This window comes from Sceloporus occidentalis, unplaced genomic scaffold (genome assembly GCF_023333645.1).
Source record: "Sceloporus occidentalis isolate IW3139 unplaced genomic scaffold, rSceOcc1.0.p SCAF_2, whole genome shotgun sequence".
In the NCBI taxonomy this organism is placed as follows: Eukaryota; Metazoa; Chordata; class Lepidosauria; order Squamata; family Phrynosomatidae; genus Sceloporus; species Sceloporus occidentalis.
In genome coordinates, this window is record NW_028316982.1 from 205,594,865 (window position 1) to 205,616,161 (window position 21,297).

The following is a 21,297-nucleotide window of genomic DNA, read 5'->3' on the forward strand; positions in this document are numbered from 1 at the left end:
CAAGACTTATCTTTCCTGATCTTTAAATACTCCTCCTCCAGTGTTCACACTTATACTGGTGGGGTGGGAAGAGAAGATTATCCCATCCTAACAGTTTTCCTAGGTACTCTAAGATAGAGACAGATGAGATGAAAACAGGTAAGATGAACAAAAATACCCTACTAGAGAAACTGAAACTACTGAAAGCCACATTATAATAATTTCCCTCCACTACAGGCTTACTTGATTAACTAAAGTCTAGCTACTGTGTTATGCATCCTTTAAGCTTATAAAGTACTCAGACAGGGTGAATGTCAGAGGTACCTTTACTCCTTTCTCTTCACTCTTTTGAAATACACAAGACCAGTATCTTCTATACCAAAGCAATTTCCGTAGGAAACTGCTCCACTTGTTTGTACCAGAAGCAGGTATTAACAGTTGGACTTCAGGTAGAATGTTAGAAATTTGGGTGATTTACCTGCTGGCCATCTCAAAATAAGGGGGGGGGGGGAGTAGCAGTATGCACTTCATAATTAAACTCTTTGTGAATAGTGTAGACATTTAGGCAGACAGGCCGTACCTGTGCCATTTATGGAATTGACATAGAGCAATTGAAATAATGACACATGGATCCCAAGTATATTACCAAACAATGGTTGCAGTGAAATTAAATAGCATCTAAAAGTGTGTATTTGAGAATCTGTGAGAACAAAAAGGCTAAGAGTAGTTTTGGGCTGAGTGAAAAGTCTTCTCCACAAATCTGCATTTTGCAACACAGATATCCAGTAACCATGCTGATCAAACTGAAGTGCCAAGCCAAAAATAAATTCTCTGATTTGCTTTGCTTTAATTTGCTTTGATTGATTTGCCCAGCACTTGCTGCTTCTTATGTAATGCATTGTCATTTGTTTTGCTGGAATTATTACATAACACAGTTTCTCATAGTTTTTATTCCTTGTATCTTAATATTAAGGGCATAGAATGATAAGCCCTGAAGGATTTTTATTTGGGACCTCTTCCATACAGTGTTGACAAAATGGCACTTTCTTACATAACCATGTCTGTCCAAATGCTGTAAGTTTCTAATATTTAATTATTTAAAATGTCAGTGTCTCTGGAAATATTATACAACCATCATCCATCTTTATGTTTACATGAACTTCTTCACTCTGATGTTCCTACTTGAGTGACCAACTAGAGGTGAAGGATCTTTCTGAACAGGTATGGGGAGTGGGGGGACGGTCACATAACTTTGGATATAGCCTCATGTATGCTTCCCTAGCTGCTTGGAGAAAAATGTAGGATAGAAAGGTAGCAACTATTTGGGCAGAGGAAAAGCCAGGAGATTCAGTGGTAATCTTCAGCTAGCCAGACAACATTCTCTGACTCCTAGCACACTAAAACTAACAGCTTAGAAAACTTAAGTTTTCAGTATAAACTCCCCAGATCACCCAGCTATCATGGCCCATTGGCTAAGGTGACTGAGAGATTCTGGGAATTTCCTGTGTTGTTTAGCACAAGTGGATAAAGCTTCCTATTAGATTCGAACTCTTGTTAGATTTGATCACATTGGACATACTGGAAGGTTGATTTTGAGCGTTGTAGTCCACAGTGGAATCACATTGTGTGAAGGGAACTATGGAGGACTTTGGAACGCTCCTGGCAATTTGAAGGTATATATATATTTAAAGACTGCAAGGAGATAAATCAGATAGAAATAAGTAGCATATCTTTGGGCTCTTAGACTTAAGTAGCATATCTTAAATAGCATATCTTTGAACTCTTAGATTTTGGGCTCATTTTTTTTAACTATGCCCATTCAGCACCACATGCTTCCATTGGCCATGTTCTACAGGCACACTGGGAATTGTTCAATGTATGTAGAGAGCACTGGAGTCACTTTCACACTATGATTCCTCTTTATGATTCCATTTTAACTACCATCCTGTGGGACTCTGGGGTTTATAGTTTGGTGAGGCACTAGAACTCGCTGGAAGTTTAAATACCCCTCTTTAAATTGCAAAACTCAGGATTCTGTAGAATGGAGCTATGGCAGTTAAAGTTCAGTGATACGGGCATCATTGGGTTGGGGAAAGTCTGGAGCCATAATAAGAAAAGAGTGCCTTTCCCTCATTGCCAAGGAACTGCAGTGTTGTCCCCAAATGTTTAGAATGGGAGAGGAAGTTTTCCCCTGTGATACCTGCTTATATGAATGCTGCCCTCTTTATAGCTTGTTATTAATGTCTATTTCTGATTTTGCTGATTTTAATTGTTTGGAGGATGTGACCTGCCAGTTATGCAAAGATACAGGGGCTTCCGAGAGGGATAATTAACTTTCTATTTATAAATTTGTGTAGGATTGATGTTCATGCTGGAGGAATAATTTATCTGACAGGTTTGTCTGTGTTGTTTGCAAAAGTTCCACAAGCAGACAATTACAGCTGTGAAAAGAACTTTTTAAAATTGTAAACCGTATCTGTGAAATAGGTTTCCTTTTCCTAAAGGCACCAGATCCTATCTGATCTTGGAAGCTAAGTGACAGTATACTTTGAGAAAATTCTATGGAATTCATGGGGTCACTGTAAGTCAACAGACAACTTGAAGGGACACACAGCACCTTCTGTTTGCTCTTTCACAAAGTTCTGTTCTTTGTCTGAAGTCTGATATATGTATGTGTCACAGGTGGAACAAGAAGATTTTTAGGGTTGTGAATTCACTCAACTGAATTCATTGATTTGCTAACTGAAAACCTTACAAGCACAGTTACAGCAAAGTAGAGCTTTAAATTACCCTGACAACATGTTTTATAGTGAAGAACTTTAATAAAAGTTTTAACACCTTCCTTTCCTTGTAACTAACACACTTTGCATTGATTTCCCAACAATTCATGAGATCCAGTTCCTTAACAGTATGTTTCAACCACAAGTAACAGTAAGTCACACCAGAGTGTATTGAGTAAATTTTGTCAGAGATAGTCACCACACTCATAATGCTGGTTTTTATTTGTAAAACCCTATATGGCTTGGGTTCAGATTATTTGAAGGACTTTATCTCTCTTTATGAGCCTGTACATTTGTCTGGAGAGATCCTTGTCCCGCACCTTCTTGGGCTCATTTGGTGGGAAGAAGGAAGAAGGCCTTCTCAGTGGGTACTCACAGATACTGGAACTCCCTCCACAGAAAAGCCAAGATGACTTTGTCTTTGCTCTCCTCCTTTTGGCAGATCAAAACCATTATTGTGTCAATTAAAAAAAAACATTATTGTGTCATCAGGCTTTTACAAACTTACTAGGGTTAGGCTTTTCGTGCTGTGTGGTGCTGTTTTTAAGTTTTGTATATAGATTTGTATAGACACCACACTATTAGCAGAAAATATCACAGACATGGACCAGCTACTAAGAAAGTTCAAAGAAGAAAGTGTACTAGCAGGCTTGCTAGTAACATAAAGAGAACAAAAATAATGACCACAGAAGGTCTACACAGATTCAACCTAGACAACGAGGAAATTGAAATAGTAAAAGAGTTCCCATACCTTCAGCCAAACATTGATCAGAATTGGGACTGTAGCCAAGAAATAAGAAGAAGACTAGAAATGGGGAGGTCAGCTATAAAAGAATTAGAAAAAATCCTAAAATGTGAAGATATCCAACTGAGTATGAACGTTAGAATCGTTCAAGCCATCACCATGTACAGTTGCGAGAGCTGGACAGTGAGGAAGGCGGATAGGAGGAAAATCAACTCATTTGAGATATGGTGCTAGAGAAGAGTGCTGAGGATATCATGGATAGCCAGAAAGTGAAACAAATGAGTCCTAGAACAGATCAAGCATGAAATCTCGCTGGAAGCCAAGAAGATAAAGTTGAGGCTGTTGCACTTCTGTGATGTCATGAGAAAGAATGAGTCACTGGAAAAGACAATAATGCTAGGAAAGGTGGAGAGATGTAGAAAGAGAGGAAGACTGCATGCTAGATGGATGGACTCTATTAAAGAAATCATGAGTATAAAGTTAAACAACCTTAGCAGAGCAGTGGAAAATAGGGAGTCTTGGAATTGTCACAACCATAGGGTCGCCATGAGTCAGGATTGGCAACAGTCTTTTAATTAATTTTATTATTTATAATGTTTAATGGTTTAACTTTATAAATTGTTTGGTTTAAACTCTTTTAAGTGTATTATTTTATTAATGTGTTTGTATTGCATTTGATTTGATTTGTTTTAAATATGTTGTTAGTGTCAGGGATGATGGGAGTTGTAGCTCTTCACCTCTGGCTCGAACTCACCACCTTGTTACGCACCGGCGCTGACCAGTTTTGGCCAGTGGTTAAAGCTTTGCTCTAAAGCAGCAGAGTTACAGAGAATAGGCTGAAGACCCTGACAAACTCTCCAAGCCTTCTCACTCTTGCTTCCACAGAAGTCTTCACACTTCTTCAGGATCCAGCTGGCTCTTGTATCTTCACTCAAGACACCAGACAACTCAGTAGTCTTATATAAAAGATCTACTTTATTCTACTATATACAGCTCCAAAACTATCCAACACAACTCCAATACAACACTACTACCCACACAATACATTGAGATTCATAGCAATTATTATAGCCCTTGGAAAACACCACCCACTCTTGTCAGTTTCCACCCAGTGGGCGTGTACATCCATTTTCATTGGTTCTCTTGGTTCATCCCATAATTAATGATTTCATCATTTCACCTTGTCCACTTTAACAATTCTCAGGTGTGTTCACTTTGCATTTCTGTCCTTGGCATTTAGGACTTGTTAATTACATTACCTTTTACACCTGTGTGGCTTCTAATTGCTTTTGCTGAGTCGTCCTGACTCTCACATACATGTTTTATTTCTTTCACTGTATATCCCATGTTGCATTTTCCTTAACAGTTAGTTGTTAGCCGCCTTGAATCCTATTATTGGGAGGAAGGCAGGATGTAAATAAATAAATAAATAAATAAATAAGCAAGCATAAGCATAAGCAAGCAAATATCCCCCAGTGTATTATCAACCCAGAACATATCTGGGTATGGATCCAGTGCCAATAGTGCAAAACCCCACCCAATGTCATGGATTATGAGGCAATTGCTTTAGTCTGTGGAGCCTAGTGGAGCCTTTTGAGAATCACCTTTTCATTGTTTTCAGCAAGTATAGAAGCAAGCTAGGTATATCCTCCAGAGCATGGGATGGGGTTGAGTGGGGAAAGAGCAAGTGAGCATGTCAAGATGGGGAAGAAAACAGGAATCAACAGGACATTGAAATGAAGGACAATTGCTACTGTTAACCAGTTGAAAAATAAAATGAAATTAGGATGCTAAGTGGGTGCTCATGTTAGACAGTACAGCTGGGAGCCCTTGGTCTAAGAATAATAAAATAAAATTTCTAATGCATTTGAAAAGTGGTTTTAAATAGACCTTTGTAATGAAGTCTTTCATAATGGCCTATGCAGTGGGGATGGAGTGTTTTTCAGAGACAGTGCATAGAAAGGGTTGCCAGATAGAAAACTGGAGAGAGCTCTCCATAATGGTTGTGCAGAAGAGGGAATTTCAGCAAGTATTGCTTGTCAGGCAATAAGCAAGATCTGCTGAAATGGATTCTTTTGCACAACTATTAAAGATAAATGCAACCCTAGTAGTAAATGTCATCTGTGACATTAACATCCATGGTGCAGTGCTTGGCGGCAAAGTAGTTTTCTTTGGATCACAGAACCTCCCAGCCAGCATAAGGCTGATTCTGAGAGTTGTAATCTGAAAAAAAAAAAAAAAAGAATCTGCAGGCAGCACTTGCAATCTTGACCTTGCTTGCTCTGGTAAGGAAAGAAATATCCCAAATTTGCAAGTGGTCAAATGAAGAGAAGAATCTGACTTTCTATTAAAAATCATGTCAGTTCTGAACAACTGAGTTACCCCTGAAACAAGGGAGAAGGGCATTGTATGGTGAAGCTCATACTTGCTGTTAGCAGAGGCATCTGGGGGGATTGAAAAGCCGACTGACAAACTCTTGCCTTTGGGGAGGAAACTGGGGACCTGTAAATTTCTGAACAGGAGGCTTTGCTCATTGATGGGGTGAGGAGAAATCATAGCCTTGCACCTGAGCAAAGTTGCCCTCCAGCTAAACGTAATTGTCAATTGCTATGTGAAAAGAAATTTCTCCTTGGAACTCAGCTGTTTGGTCTAATTGGAGTGTTGCTTTGTTAGGCCCCATTCCACCTCTCTTGGGGAAGCCTCCCCGCCTTTACCTACCATTTGGGATTGAGCAGTAGAGACAGTTATTTTGAGTTCCTGTTTCCTATTAAGAATCTTTATCTTCTGTATTTGCTTTGATAGTGGCATTTTGTAGAACACCCCTTTATCACCTGAACTGAAGTGACACAACCCAGCTTATAAAGCAGCCCTTTTGTTCTTGGCAAAGAGAAATTGCTCACAAAAGTTGTAATGATGAACATGTGCACTTTTTTTCAGGGCACATTTAATTGATTTTAAGGAACTAATTACAGGATAGTAATCTTTCTCTGTCAAGACAGCCAGTGTGATGTAGTGGGTTGAGTGTTGTACTAGAGCATGGAAACCTACTGGGTGACCTTGGACGAGTCACACTCTCTCAACCTCAGATGAACCTCTTTGGAATAAATATTAACAAGGAAAATCCTGTTAGCGGATTAGAAGAAGAGTTGATATGAAAGCTCATAGTAACAAAAATCAATCCCTCAAGAGGTCTTCTCAGAGAGTCTAGTATCACCATTTCGAAAAAGGAAAAGCATGCTTTGTTCATTTATTGGGGAATTAATGTATACTTATTCTGCTATATGTCCAGTGCAGACAGTGGATTGTTACCATTTAAAACCAAAATACAGCAGAAATTACTGCTGTAACAACATAAAAATAGATAGAAGTAAATAGAACCATATTAGACAACAGACAACAATGAATTTTGTGGTACACTAAAGAAGAACAAATTTTATTTGGCATATGTTTCTGAAGAAGTGGTCTACAGTCCACAGAAGCTTTTGATGAATAAAAATGGTTTGCCTTCAGAGTACCATAATACCCTCTTGTTTTTGCTTCACTAGATTAACACAACTACTCCATGTTCGTGGAAATTCTTAAAAACAAGGAGTTGTTCCGACTCCTGAGTGTTTATTTTTTCCTTGGAAATAATATTTTCTGCACTATTTTGAAGCACTGAGATCACAAAGCCTTGAAATTGCACTGCCAGATGGTTGTGTCAGGGACTATGGGGAACAGCATCAAACCTTCACAGAGAGGGGAAAGAACGATAAACTGTAAATTAAGGTTTGCTGAGGATAAGATTAGTTCAGACACAACACCAAAAGTATGTCTTAACATTGACCTAAATCATGCTACTCTTGACTAGAGCAGAGCAGCTCTATCAGTGCGATTTACCTATGCGTGGATTCACCAATCAACAATGGAGTCAAAGGGCTTAGTTTACCCTAACTAACCAATATATTAACTAGCTTTGGGCTTGCACACTCCTCTCTCACCCTCCCCTCCTTACTCATGTGCTGAAATTTCTTTTCTGGTTTATAGCAAACTGTACTTTTTCCATTTATAGTTGAACCTTCAAATTATGGTTCTACTTGCCCTGCAAATGAATCTTGCAAACCAAAGTTTGATTTAGGGAGAAAGAGACTGAAAATCATGAAAGGAGTGGAGAAAAAACATGCACATAAGAATCTTTCATTTAGTACAAATCCATTGTTTAGGGTTTTATGTAAACCAGGAAGAATGAATGTGTGGCTCTCAGATGCTGCTGGATTTGTAGCTCCCACCATTCTTCCTCTTGGCTGTACTGACTAGGACTGACAAGAACTGTAATCCAGTAACATCTGAAGGTCCAGTCATTTCCCATGGAGCCTTTGTTCTGGAAGATTTTATAACCCAGGGAAAGTGATTATCTCAAACAGACATTTACAGGGTCCCCCCCCCCCCCCCCATGATGATGGTGGTGGTGGTGATGATGATTTTAAAAATACTGAATACAAGATGCAGGTGGAAGAAGACTTGCCTGTAGGACCTTTGCTTGCTAACATGAATCCAGCCTTGTAAATTGTTGGCAGCTGGCATGATAATGAGTCTATTTCAATATAAATGAGCTTCGTGTTATTAATATCTCCAAGCTTCTGGGCAACTTATGAACTCCTTTTCAGAGCTCAACTGCAGTTTAAAGGCAGGGAGGGGGAAAGCGGCACAAAGCTGAAAGAAAAAGACTTGGATTTAACAAATTATTAACAATGCTTTTCCCACTTTCTGACCCGAACAAACATAATACCACAAGGGAAATGCATGCTTATTCTGAATACTCATAAAAATGTTATAAATATCATCATGAGGCCCTGAGCTGCCAAAACGAAGGCACAAATTGAAATGGCCTGTTTTCATAATCACTACCAATGATTTCTTTTCGAGTGACCTTTATCATCTTAGAAATAATCTTATTCTGAAAATAGTCTTTCCTCCTCAAACCTCAGTGACATTGAATCTTCATTGGTGTGAAAGATCTGTCACATCTTTCTTGCTTTGGTTAACATTTCTGCATTGTCAATATATTTTTTATAAAATCACGTTTTTGGTGCCTTCAACATGAAAGCCTGTGCAAAATCTGCCATAGACATGCCCCATTTTGTTAAGGAGCAAACATAGTTTGTTTCGGGCTATATTGTTAGCTATGTATTTAATTTTGCAATTTCTTTTCATGGAAGCCAGTTAAACCAGTTCCTCCAATTGCTGCCCTTTCAAATTCAACATGCATTCTGAACTTTTATCTGTGCAAAGGTATTTCAGTAGTGGATTTTTCTATTCTAAATCTCTGCCTCTTTTCTTTGCTTATTTAGGTTGGCTCACAGCTAGCCTCATTATATAGGAATTCATGAAGATGACATAGAAGTGATTCTTAATTTGAGCCTCTTTCTGTTTCTCTGCCTCTTTTTCTCACTTCTCTATCCTGCTCTTGTTTAACCAAAGGATTCAAATATATTTTGTATTAGCAAAAATATTTTGTTTCTTACCTAAATTGCTTATGGTACCCATCATGCCAGTGTGTCATCTGGTTTTGAAGACTAAACAATATTCTAATCTGCCACCCCCTTGCAAACACAGAGAAGTTTACAATAGTGTAGAAATATAATTGTTTTACAGGTAAATGTCGATGTTGTCATGCCTTGTGTAGTAAGTGATGAAAGTGTAACTTTATCTCCATTCTGGCTAATCCTTTTATTTTGCTTCTCTTTTTTCTTCCCCACCAGGTTTTTGGCACATGTTCACAGGCTCCGACAAGACACTAATGGAGTCTGTGAGTGGCAGGTGGTGACAGATTCTGCAGTTCCAGTAACTGTTCATTTTGAAAGTATTTGCCATTCTGTACATCTAAATTCCACACTTCTCTCAATAGAAGTAGTGCTGGATACTACTACTGCCATATAAGGTATGTATGTTGCATTCATTTTCTGTAGCACTTTACTGCCTCATTTGCAGCTTCTGGAAGGAATTGGCGTCTTTACCATTACATCATTGAGCAATACAGAAAAACTAGAATTTCCCCTATGCTAATGATGATATCTTCTCTTCCCTCTTTTTCTTTTCTTTTCTTTCTGATTTGAACATAGTAAAATGTATCCCTTATATCAGTTGGCAAACTCAAGGATTGTTTTGGGGAATTTATATACTCGTAAAATATTTTCAAGCTGTGGGTGGTTAAATCTGTGGACAAAGAATCCATGGATACAGAGGGCCAGCAGCAAACAGAATTCCAGTCTTTCCCAGCTTTATTGCACAATTAACTGCAAACATACTGCTACAACCTGGTGATAGACGTCTGTCTTTCTCTGGCCCCCTTTCACCTCCCTCCCAGTGCCAATACTGTTAAAAAATCTTCCTGCTAGACAGAGGATGAGAAGGAAAGGTGATGGAATGGGCATTCATAAAAAGAGTTTGTTAAAAGAAGCTTCTTTGTCAGAGGTTTTGTTAACTGAGGTATGCCTCTGTATTGGTCTTTAAAACCATTATGCTTTACTGGTTGTTATGATTGCCACACAGTTGTTAGAGCACAGCATGTACTTTAACTCATCAAATAGTCCTATAAAGCTTGGGTTGTTTTTGTTTAGAACAGTGGGATTAATTTTTTTTGTCATCCCTATGTATTTGTCTCCATGACAAATTAAAAATCTCAAGTTTCTGTTAGCTTCACTGTATTGGAGATGGACTGCTTACATCAGAACACTGCTCTGTGGATGCCTTTTATGATGTGATTTTGCTTGCTAAAGCTCCTCCATAGATGTCTCTGTATTCAAAAAAATGTAGGGTGATTAAGGTAACCATTATCACATGCACAGCCTGTTTTGAGTAGAAAATTCATTACTCCTCGTAGAAAAGCACTTTGCCCTTAGCAACTTTTATTTTTTTAAAGCTCAGTATAGATTACTCTCAGGTTATTTTTGTCATAGGGGAAGGTTATTAAATTTTGTATAATTTTGTTCATTATTTATGTTTTGTGTAGAGTTCATTGAATGTGCGGAACTGGCAAATTGAGCCAGTTGTTTTACTCACCCAGCAAGTTGCTGCTTGTCTAGGCATTGAGTTTCTGCATGCCATTGGGTAAAATAAGCAGCTCATTTTGCCCCCAACTAACAACAGAATGGTGATCTCATATTCTTGAAGATAATCTGCCAGTGTAGATCTTTCAATCTTAAAAAAGCTGCACGTACAGTTGGCTGTAAAACTCATGCAGAAGATGACTCAAGGCTGTAATTCTGAACCCGTGGACCATACAGGGATTTGTTGGTTGCATATTTTTCCTACCTTTGTTCTCATAAGCTCAAGGTAGCTTGTATAGGTAAAGTCTCCATTATAAGCCGAAGAGCCAGCATTGTCAGAGACTGCTCTATGAACATGTGACCAGCATGGCTGCACAGAATGCTGTTTACCTGTTTATCTACTTGGATTTGCATGCATTAGAACTGCCAGGTTGGCAGAAGCTGGGACTAGTGATGGGATTTCACCCCATCATGCGGCACCCAGGCCTTGAATTTCCAACCTGCCAATCTTGCAATCAACATAGACAGTGTTTTAACCACTTGAGCTACCACTTCCCCCATTTTTATATTCACCATGACCTAGTAGGTAGGTCATGCTGAAGAAAAGTGACTGGCTCCAAATCAGCTGATGAGTTCCAGGATTCCTTATAGATAGTTCAGCACTTTAACCATTACACTCATTGGGAATGATTTCTCAGGAGTGATGCAATTATTTGTTTGTTTGTTTGTTTTGCAAATTTCATTCTGACATGCAAGAATGTATATTTTTTTCATTGTTCTCCTTTGAAAGTTACTCAAAATTGGTAAGTTTTTGAAGGTTCTTTGCAAATAGAGACTTATTCTGTGCAAAATGACACTTGTATAAAATGGCATTTTGTTCACAGAAATGTTATTGCAGAGGAAATGACATTTTCTGCATGAAAAATGAGGTTTTTCTTGCACAATAAATCTCAAACTGAATATTCTCACCTGTTTAAGGTTCTCATCAGGGCTTCTCAACACTCACAGTGGACCCTTGTATTATTATTATTATTATTATTATTATTATTATTATTAACCTTTATTTATGAAGCACTGTAAATTTACACAGCGCTGTACATGCAATCTTTTTAGTTAGACGGTTCCCTGCCCTCAGGCTTACAATCTAAAAAGACATGACACAGAAGGAGAAGGGAGTGGTGACGGGAAAGGGTAAGAGGTCCAGCAGTTCCTCTCAACCTCCGAGGCCTGGACCAAGGCAGATGGACAGGAGGGAGGGCTTGGCTTCAAAATGGAAGGTTAATCATTATCCAGGGAAAATACATACTCACAAGTAGGATAATACATATACAGTACATAGCAATACAGGAAATGGATCGATAAACAGTCAACAACAGAACATCAGATAGTAAGCGACAATTATGCGATGCCTGGGAAGGCTTCTCTGAACAGGATGGTTTTCAACTCCGTTTTGAAGCTGGTTAAAGAAGTGATGACTCTTGCTTGTGGAGGAAGAAGGTTCCAGGAGTGAGGGGCAGCAAGTGAAAAGGGGCGAATCCGGGATGGGGCAGAGGAAATCCTGGGCTGGGACAGGGACCCTTGACTACCAGAACGGAGGGCCCTGGTGGGAAGGTGAGGAGAAAGAAGGTCTGATAAGTAAGGAGGGGCCAGTCCATGGAGGGCTTTGAATGTTGACAGCAGGAGCTTATACTGAATGCGGAAAGGGAGAGGGAGCCAGTGAAGGGATGCCAACACAGGAGAGATGTGGTCAGAGCGGTGGGTGGAAGTGATAATGCGTGCAGCTGAATGCTGGACAGAGATTAAAGGACGGAGGTGAGAAAGAGGAAGCCCAGCCAGGAGGATGTTACAGTAATCAAGTCGTGAGATCACTAGGGCATGGACCAGGATCTTGGCAGTAGAGGCGGAGAGATATGGTCGGATTTTGGCAATATTGTACAAAAAGAATCTACAAGCCTTGGCTGTGGTCTGGATCTGAGGGATACACGACAGAGAAGAGTCGAAGATAAAGCCAAGACTGCGGGCTTGCTGGACTGGTTGAATGGAAATGTTGTCCACAGAGACAGAAAAGGAGTGTTGAAGGTTGGGCTTAGGAGGAAAGACAAGAAGCTCCGTCTTGGACATGTTGAGCTTCAAACGCCGATGGCGCATCCACTGTGAGACAGCTGTAAGGCAAGACGTAGTAATAGTAGTAGTAGTAATAATAATAATAATAATAATAATAATAATAATAATAATATTTATTTATTTGTTTCCCGCCTCTCCCTGTATTGGATTGAGGCGGGTAACAACGAAACAACAGTTATCCACTGGAGTTTGGTTCCAGGACTCCCCGTGGATAATAAAATCCATGGATTTTCAAGTCCCATTAAATATGATTGAAAAGGAAAATGGTGTTTCTAATATAAAATGAAAAATCAAAGTTTGCTATTTGGAATTTATACTTTTTTTGAATATTTACAAGCCATGGATGCTTAAATCCGTGGATAAAAAAAAATCCATGGATAAGGAGGGCCGACTGTATTTTGCAACCATTTAAAAATATTTTAAATATCCTTTCCCTTCCTGCTTCTGGATAAACAAGCATGGGAATGTGTTGCAAGGCTGATGGTTCCTTTACACTGATTAATTACTTCTGGGAGAGCCAGAATGGTGTGGTGGTTTGAGTGCTGGATTAGGATTCTGGAGACCAAGGTTTAAATCCCCACTGAGTGATCCTGGACAAGTCACACTCACTCAGTTTCAGGGGAAGGCAGTGGCAAATGCCCTCTGAAGAAACTTGCCAAGAAAACTCTGTAATAGGTTCGCCCTAGGGTCGCCATAAGTCAGAAATGACTTGAAGGCACATAACACACACAAAATTACTTTGGAATATTTTAAACCATGTTTTGCTTGCAGTTGGGATCTTTGGGATGTGATGAATGGATGGATTTTCTTCACTTTTTCAACGTATAGAGGTTTTTTTTAGAACCAAAGTGTTAACTGGATGGAGAATGTAGGAAGATGTTATTAGGTCAAATAATGCCTGAAGAAGTCATATGAAACCTCACCAGGGTCAGCCCAAGGCATTTTGCAATATATTTGCAGCAGTGGAAACTGTGGTGTTGGGGTTAAGGTGAACCCCAATGGGCTTATGATTAGATGATGCAGCCTCCACCACCCTAAAGAGTTTGCCAGACCTGCAACAGTATCTTGGCAGGTACAAAGATGTAAAAGACATTTCATACATCTATGACATCCCATACTTTTCTGAGATCAAATAGTGTGGCCATTATTGAAGAAATCACTGACAATAACAAACTCACAAGGAGGAGCAGTTATCTGGGAGTCTTGCTCTGTTCAGTCTGTACTGCTAAACACAACTGGAGATGGGGTGGAGATGCTTTTAGCATTTCCTAGCAGCTGTCTTTGCCTTGTTATGGGGCTGGTGCTACCTTTTTATAAAGGCAGAGGATGTTGGTAGAATTTTTAATACTGGAAAGGTGATGTTAACACTGTACCTGATGTCTGAGTGTCTTCAGGTAGAAGCTGTTGAAAAGAAACTTCTACTGACTTTTCCTGGGTACATTTTGTTAAAAAAAAACCAACAACCCTGTGGCAACCTAGATTCTGTAATGAGGGAAGCTGACTTTGGCAGCTGATATAAATTAAATTACATTTTGCATGGCATCACATACTTTGTATAGACTCTTCTAAATGTTTTGTATAATTTAGGTTGAAGACAGATGTATTATACAAAGGGGTCTTTCAGAGCTGTGAATGTGCTGTTCGCTGTCATTTTATATTGGTTTCTCTTTCTCTTTGTATACCAGCAAAGTGCACACTGATATGTTCTTGCCTGTCCCCACTCATCTGTATGGTTGCTGTTGCTTTTGTTGTCATCATCCCTTCCTCTCCCAGTAGGAAACAAACTTCTATTGCAGACAGGTATCAAGAGAAGGAAGCAATGCAGTCTCTCCTCATGTACTGATCCTGAACAGGATACAGGTTGAGAATGTGGGAGCAGTAAGAATAAGGAGGGACAGAAATGGCATTTCAGAATATGATTTTCAAGTGGCCTGAAAATAGATTTTAATACCCTAAAAGAGCCCAGCATATCCCTGTAATCTACATATTTATTTCTATAATTATGTAGCTACAGTATATGCAGTCAGAGCTTTGAAAAATATGTAACTATAACTTTCTGTATTTCATCTATCTGTATAGTCTACACACATGCCCTGCTTTTGGACTACTGACAAGGTCTATTTAGCAAATCCCTTGACTGACTATTGCCCACACACTTTCAAGCCTGTTTTCCCATCCATAAGAGCTAGAAACTACTCCTTTAAAACATGAAATGAGTTAAAGAAATTTAAATTCTGTACTTAGTGCCATATTCTATGCTTTTTTGCTTTCTTGCAGAACTGCAGGGGAGGGACATTTGTTGTAGCCTGTTCATATTCCATAAAAGTATCATATATTGTTTCTGTCTTACATATACATTAGAGTTAGATTAAAGAGTCAATATGGTTTGAGTGTTGGACTAGGACTTTGGGAGACCAGAGGTCGAATCCATGTTCAGCCATAGAAACCCACTGTGTGTTCGAACACAAGTCACACTCTCAGCCTCAGAAGAAGGCAAAGGCAAATCCACACTGAGCAAATCTTGCAAAGAAAACCTTGTTTACCTATGACCAAAGCCAGAAACAACTTGAAAGCAAACAACAACATACAGAATTATGTCTTGGTCTGCCAGAAACACTGACAAAAGTAGACTGTAGAATTTGTATTGTGTGTCCTGTGCCCATGTGCCATCACTAAATCTTTTTCTCAACCCCCATATGTTGTCCATTCTTTTCTTTTCTTTTTTTTTAGTAAGAGAAATCAGTTTGTAGAATATAGGTCAGAATTTGTGGAGGCTTGCATTTGAAACATTGATGTTTCTTCTTGTTGCAGATATTAAAACCATGGGAAACGCAGAGAGCCAAAATGTAGAGCATCAGTTTTATGGAGAAAAACATGCCAGCTTGGGTCGAAAGCATACGTCACGCTCTCTTCGTCTTTCAAACAAAGCATCTCGCCGGACCAGACATGCTTCCTCAGGAAAAATTATTCACAGGAACTCAGAAGTAAGCACACGATCTAGCAGTACTCCCAGCATTCCTCAGTCACTGGCAGAGAATGGCTTGGAGCCTTTTACCCAAGAAGCCAACTTGGAGGATTTTGGAAGCCCAATCTGGGTAGACAGAATGGATATGGGCTTGAGGCCTGTTTCTTACCACACTGATTCCTCTGTCACTCCCAGTGTGGACAGCAGCACAGTTCTCATGGCAGCCTCAGTTCAAAGTATGCCGAATTCAGAAGGAGGTAGACTTTATGGAGATGAGTCCACGTATTTGGCTGAAGGGGATAGTAGGCAACATTCATATTCAACAAATGGCACCACTTTCTTGGAGCCTATGAGTTTCAAGAAGAAACGTTCAAAATCTGCAGATATCTGGAGGGAGGACAGTTTAGAATTTTCACTCTCTGATCTCAGTCAAGAACATTTGACTAGCAATGAAGAAATCCTTGGTTCTGCTGAAGAAAAGGACTGTGAGGAGACACGAGGAAGAGAGGCTGGCAATAATCGTCAGGCAGTAGTCACCTGCCAGCGTGCCAATTCCATGAGTGACTTATATTCCCCCCCAAACTCAAGTGCTACCATAAATGGTGGCCCACGAAACACACTAGGAGGGTACTGTCGGAATTTAGTGCCTCATACGCCAGACTCTGAGAAACACAAAATGTCACCAGCCACAATGGAGAATATACCTTCTTATAGTAATTACAATACGCTCCCCTGCAGAAAATCCCATTGCCTTTCGGAAGGAATCACTCACCCCAAAATGAGCCATAGCAACAGTATGCATGGCAGACGTGCAAAAACGACTCAGGTAAGAGATCTATATTTTATTTCAGAGTTCACTGATATGTGTGAGTTTGCTTTTACGAACACACACACACACACACACACACACACACACACACACCCCTCTACCTTATTTTGCTATGTGTAATCTGTGTTTACTGTTGGAGCTTTAGTTTCTAATAAAGGGACACTACTGTCATGAACGGAACCAAAATGTTGCTGAAGCTGAACAAAATTTAGTTTTCAGATTTAGTTATCTTACCTGAGGTTTTTTCCCCATGATAATAACAATAACTTTATTATCAGGGGGGTGAATTACACGGCTCAGATCAGTGGTGTGACACTGGGTGCAGAGAGCTGCCCCACCCTCTCATACTAACTTCACCCACCCCTCCCAAGCTGCCTAAACCCCCTCTCCCCTGTCCATCCTCCTCTCTGCCAGTTGCCTCCTTCTCTCCCCAGCCACTGTGTCACACCCTTGCCTGGTCACCCACCCAGGGCAGCTGGGCCTGCTGCTCCATCACAGGGCTGCCTTCACAGAGCACACACTCATCCCTCCTGCTGCTCTCCCCATGGAGAACGCCTCACGATGGAGCAACCAGGAGGTATCCATGATGGAGCAGCCAGGCCCTCCTGCATCAAAAGGGGAGGAGGCCCAACTCAGTGTCACCCCTGATCTGGGGTGTTACCTGGTGTGGTCTGAAGCCCCCACATCCCCTCAATGACTCAGTGCCTCAGGTCCAGGCTATCTGAAGGATCATATTTTGCCTGAGTTCAAAGAGCTTCAGGGGAAGCACTTCTCTGTATCCCACCACCTTCACAGGAACATTTGGAGAGAATGTGGGAGAGAGGCTTCTTTTTGGTTACTCCCAGACTTTGGAATGCCTCCCTAGGGAGGTTAGGATGGCTTCTTCTTTGGTGTGTTTTCAGCAGCTGGTGATGCCTTTTCTAGTATAGTAAGTCTTTGGGGACTGAATGTTAACAAGAAAAAAAGTTTTTGTAATAGTTCTTTACTGTTTTTCATCTTTATTTTAAAGTAATGTTTTAAATGGTTTTAATTCCTTTGTTATTTTAATACTGTTTTCATCTCAGCCTTTGTATGCTTTTAACTATATGCGTGTTTATTGTAATTTTCTGTCATTTGTAAGCTGTCTTGAGTCCCAGTCTGGGAAAAAGAAAGGTTATAATCTAAAACAGTGAATGAACGGAACATTCTCAAAACAGCATTGATTGTACAGTGCGCCTGCACCATATGCGGGCTCACTATACGTGGCTTCCACCTTACGCGGAAGCCACATGACAATAAAAACAATGGCATGAGCGGCCATTGTGTGCACACTGCCACGCACACGCGCCCCTTTTCCCCTTACACGGGCGGATCCAGAACGGATCCACCACATAAGGGGAGTGCCCACTGTAACAACCTGCCTAATCAAGGGAAGCAGTTCTGCCACACTCTTCTGCTTTTCGTGAGATGTCATCTGACATACTGTGTCCAGTTCTGGCCACCACAGTCCAAGAAGGATACTGACAAGGTAGAACACGTTTAGTGAAGGGTGACCAAGATGGATCAAGTGTGTAAGTTCAGATTACAAGGAAAGAGATTCTGTCTAAACATTAGGAAAAACTTATTGACTGTAAGAACTGTTTGACTGTGGAATAGACTGGCTTGTGGGGTGGTGAACTCTCTATCTTTGAAGGTCTTCAAACAGAGGTTGGATGGGCAACTTTCAGGGTTGCATAGCATAGGACTAGACTTGAAGGTACCTTCCAGCTCTTCAGATTCTGTGATTTTATGGAGATACTATATTCATTAAATTACGTCAGCAGCAGAGAAATCAAAGTGAGAGGTGTTTTATTGTTGCCAGTGGAGCTGGTAAGGTGGCTTGCCAATGAAACCTCCAGCGATTAGTTCATAAAAGCAGAGGTAGAAGTAGAATTTCTGACCTTACCTTTGAGTGTTGTGGGGCAACTATTCATTCTGCAACTGTTCTCTGGCATGGTGTTCGCTGTAGCATGCCTGCATTGGCCCCTCTCGGTGTGCATAAAGGAAGGGCAGGAATTTTCATCTTTTGTCTTTTGGTATGTACTGAAGTTTGAGTCAGTTTTGACCTCTGAGTGATCACTTTGGCCACCATTAATTATAACAAAATGAAGGCCACATTTTCAGCCAAGAGACTCTTTCCAGAATGTCCTTTCCAGCTGCCTGATTTCTGTCTCCCATCACTTACTGCCTACTGTAACACACTCAATCTCATCCTTTCCCTTTTCTGTTTCTCCTGTCTGATACCATAGCTGGTGGAATTTACTTGATTATCATTTATTTAAAATATTTATTAATCACTTTTCCTCCCACCAGAATCCCCAAAGTGAAGTACAAGAACACTTATTAATGACATTCATTAAAGACAGATTAAAAATAATTTAAAAGCCACTTTTTAAAACCAAGTTTTGATGAAATAATAGTTCCTCCCTCCACCACCTCTACTGGGAGCTTAATAAGGATGGAGCCCTCCTCACTTCTTTTGGAAAAGAGAGCCACAATGTAGGTGTTGCTACAAAGAAAGCCCTGTCACTTGTACTCACCAACCAAGCATCTTGGGGTGATGGGGCCACCAACAGAGTTGCAATATACAAAATTTGGTTCTTTCACTTGTAGGGTTATTACCCCATCCCACCCCACCCTAGTCTTGAAACAGCACCAAAGACCATATGTAGCAGAGGTCTTCTAATCTAGATGATATTTGGATTTACATATGAATTTATGAGATCACAGTTTGAGTGTTCGACTAGGACTCTGGGTGACTAGATTTCAAATCCCTACTCAGCCATGGAAACTCACTGGGTGACTTCGGGCAAGTCACACTCTCTCAGCTTCAGATAAAGGCAGTGGCAAATGTCCTATGAAAAAATCTTGCCACACAAACCCTCAGATAGTGTGTTTGTAAGTCAGAGTCAACTTGAAGACACAGAGAAATATTTGGAGGTGGTTTGCTTACAGAACTTGGTATGGTAGGCCCGCTAGTGATCCACAGATAGGACAATCCACAGCTTGCCATGCCCCGTATTATTCAGTAGCAGCATGTGTATGCACTGATACAAACATGTACATGTCGCCTTCTATTTAATTATGTGGGGCACAACCATCCACATTTTTCCCCTTCAAGTGGCGGGGGGGGGGGGGAGGGAATCTTCATGGATGGGAAGGGTCCAATGTACTTCTTGGTAATCCTCCATCCAAGTGCTAACCACCATTATTATTATTTTTTACCTTAATGTGGAGTTGGAATTTGGATTTTTCTGCTAATGCACATTTTGGAGATGAGAGTATCTGTTTGTTACACTGAATTGCTATGTATTGCTGAAACTAATGGCACATGTAGTTCATCTGGTATAGACTTAACATACAGCTAACTATTCCATTGAAATATATTTTCAATTAATCCTCTTTCTTTGTCGAAGTAGATTTTTGGAAATAATTGCTAAAATGATGCTGACGATAACATATCCACGGTTGTCTGTGTTTGCCCTCTATGAACATCTGATGTGAAATGTAGCCAGCAGAATGAAATTGGAACAATCCAAGAAGAAAGCTTGAACAAATAGGTCAAAGCTAACACTAGACAGCATGCTTCAGTGACTACCCTGATTTTATTACATTGTTCATTTTAGTACATGTGTAGCATAGAATATAGATGACATCTTGTGACCCAAAAATAGAAAAATGCTTCATATAGGGATAGGATAGAGGAGTAGTAAACCAGCACACTTGCATCCTGTTGCTGAGTAAAGCTTTTTGGCAACGCACCACACCAAAGTGCAATTAGATTTGACAGTGTGAGCTACTCAGCTCTCAGCATACTGCAAGTATAGATCTTAGGATGGGCCACATCAAAAGAAGAGAGAGAGAGATTCCCACTGGATGGTAAGGAGAAGCTGACACAATCAGAGAAGAAAAAAGATTGAGAAAGAGACAGAGTGCACATAAATCTGTTGGCATTCAGCGGGAAATGGATATCGGTACTACCTGCCTGTGCTAGATCCATGAAAATGTGCTACTTCTATTACATAAGAATGACTTTCTGCAACAGATGCTGCTGCTTTCCCATTGCAAAAACGTTTTATTTTAAAAATCACATGCACACACATCAGAGCCTTTTATGGGGTGTAGTGCTAATATGTAATTGGTATAGATACTCTTCAGATATTTTGACAAGGCCGTTGTTGAACACTAAAATTTAAAATGAAAAAAGTAAAAATTTAAATGATGTGATCTTGATCTATGCATAAAATAGTGGTCCCACTCAGCCACTCTGATGTAATGAAAGTTTAGCTTGGTCATTGCTGTGTCCTCTCTATGGCCAGTATATTTGGTAAACCTGAAGACATCTCTTTTAACTTTCTTGTGTTTACCATTAGAGTGCAACTATGGAAAATAAGTATAATTTTAGCAGGCATCAGACTTACTGATGGTTTTTAGGAGGTTTTTATTGAGAGCTTGCCTCTCAGTTTTGGACTGTTGTTCTAAGGATCTATTGCATAGTTGTGTGTATGTACCTTCAAGCTGCCTTTAGACTTATGGTGACCTCATGGATTTAATAGACTTATGGAGACCTCATTGATTTTCTTAATAATAATAATAAAGAATAATCAGAGGTGGTTTTGCCAGTTCCTTTCTCTGAAATATAGCCCACAGCACCTGCCATTTGTTGGTGGTTGCCCATCCAAATACCAACCAGGAATAACTCTTCTTAGCTTCCAAGATAAGATGTGATCTAAGGCCTTTTACTGCAGTAAAAAGTCAATTGTGCTACAGATTTTGAAGGTGCTGACATTTCTCTGAGCTGCTCTAAGCCTTAGAGAAGGTTAAAAAAT

The 21,297-nt window shown here is 40.0% G+C and overlaps 1 protein-coding gene across 6 annotated transcripts in view; it reads left to right on the plus strand.

Annotated features, from left to right (window-relative positions):
* Window positions 1-21,297, plus strand: part of TIAM1 (TIAM Rac1 associated GEF 1) — a 262,355-nt gene that overhangs the window by 121,307 nt on the left and 119,751 nt on the right. For all 6 annotated transcript variants that reach the window (XM_089512109.1, XM_089512114.1, XM_089512112.1 and 3 more), the window contains 2 exons: window positions 9,246-9,424; window positions 15,468-16,447. In XM_089512109.1, the coding sequence (XP_089368235.1) occupies window positions 15,479-16,447 (969 nt within the window). In that variant the 5' untranslated portion in view covers window positions 9,246-9,424; window positions 15,468-15,478. The remainder of the gene's footprint in view (window positions 1-9,245; window positions 9,425-15,467; window positions 16,448-21,297) is intronic.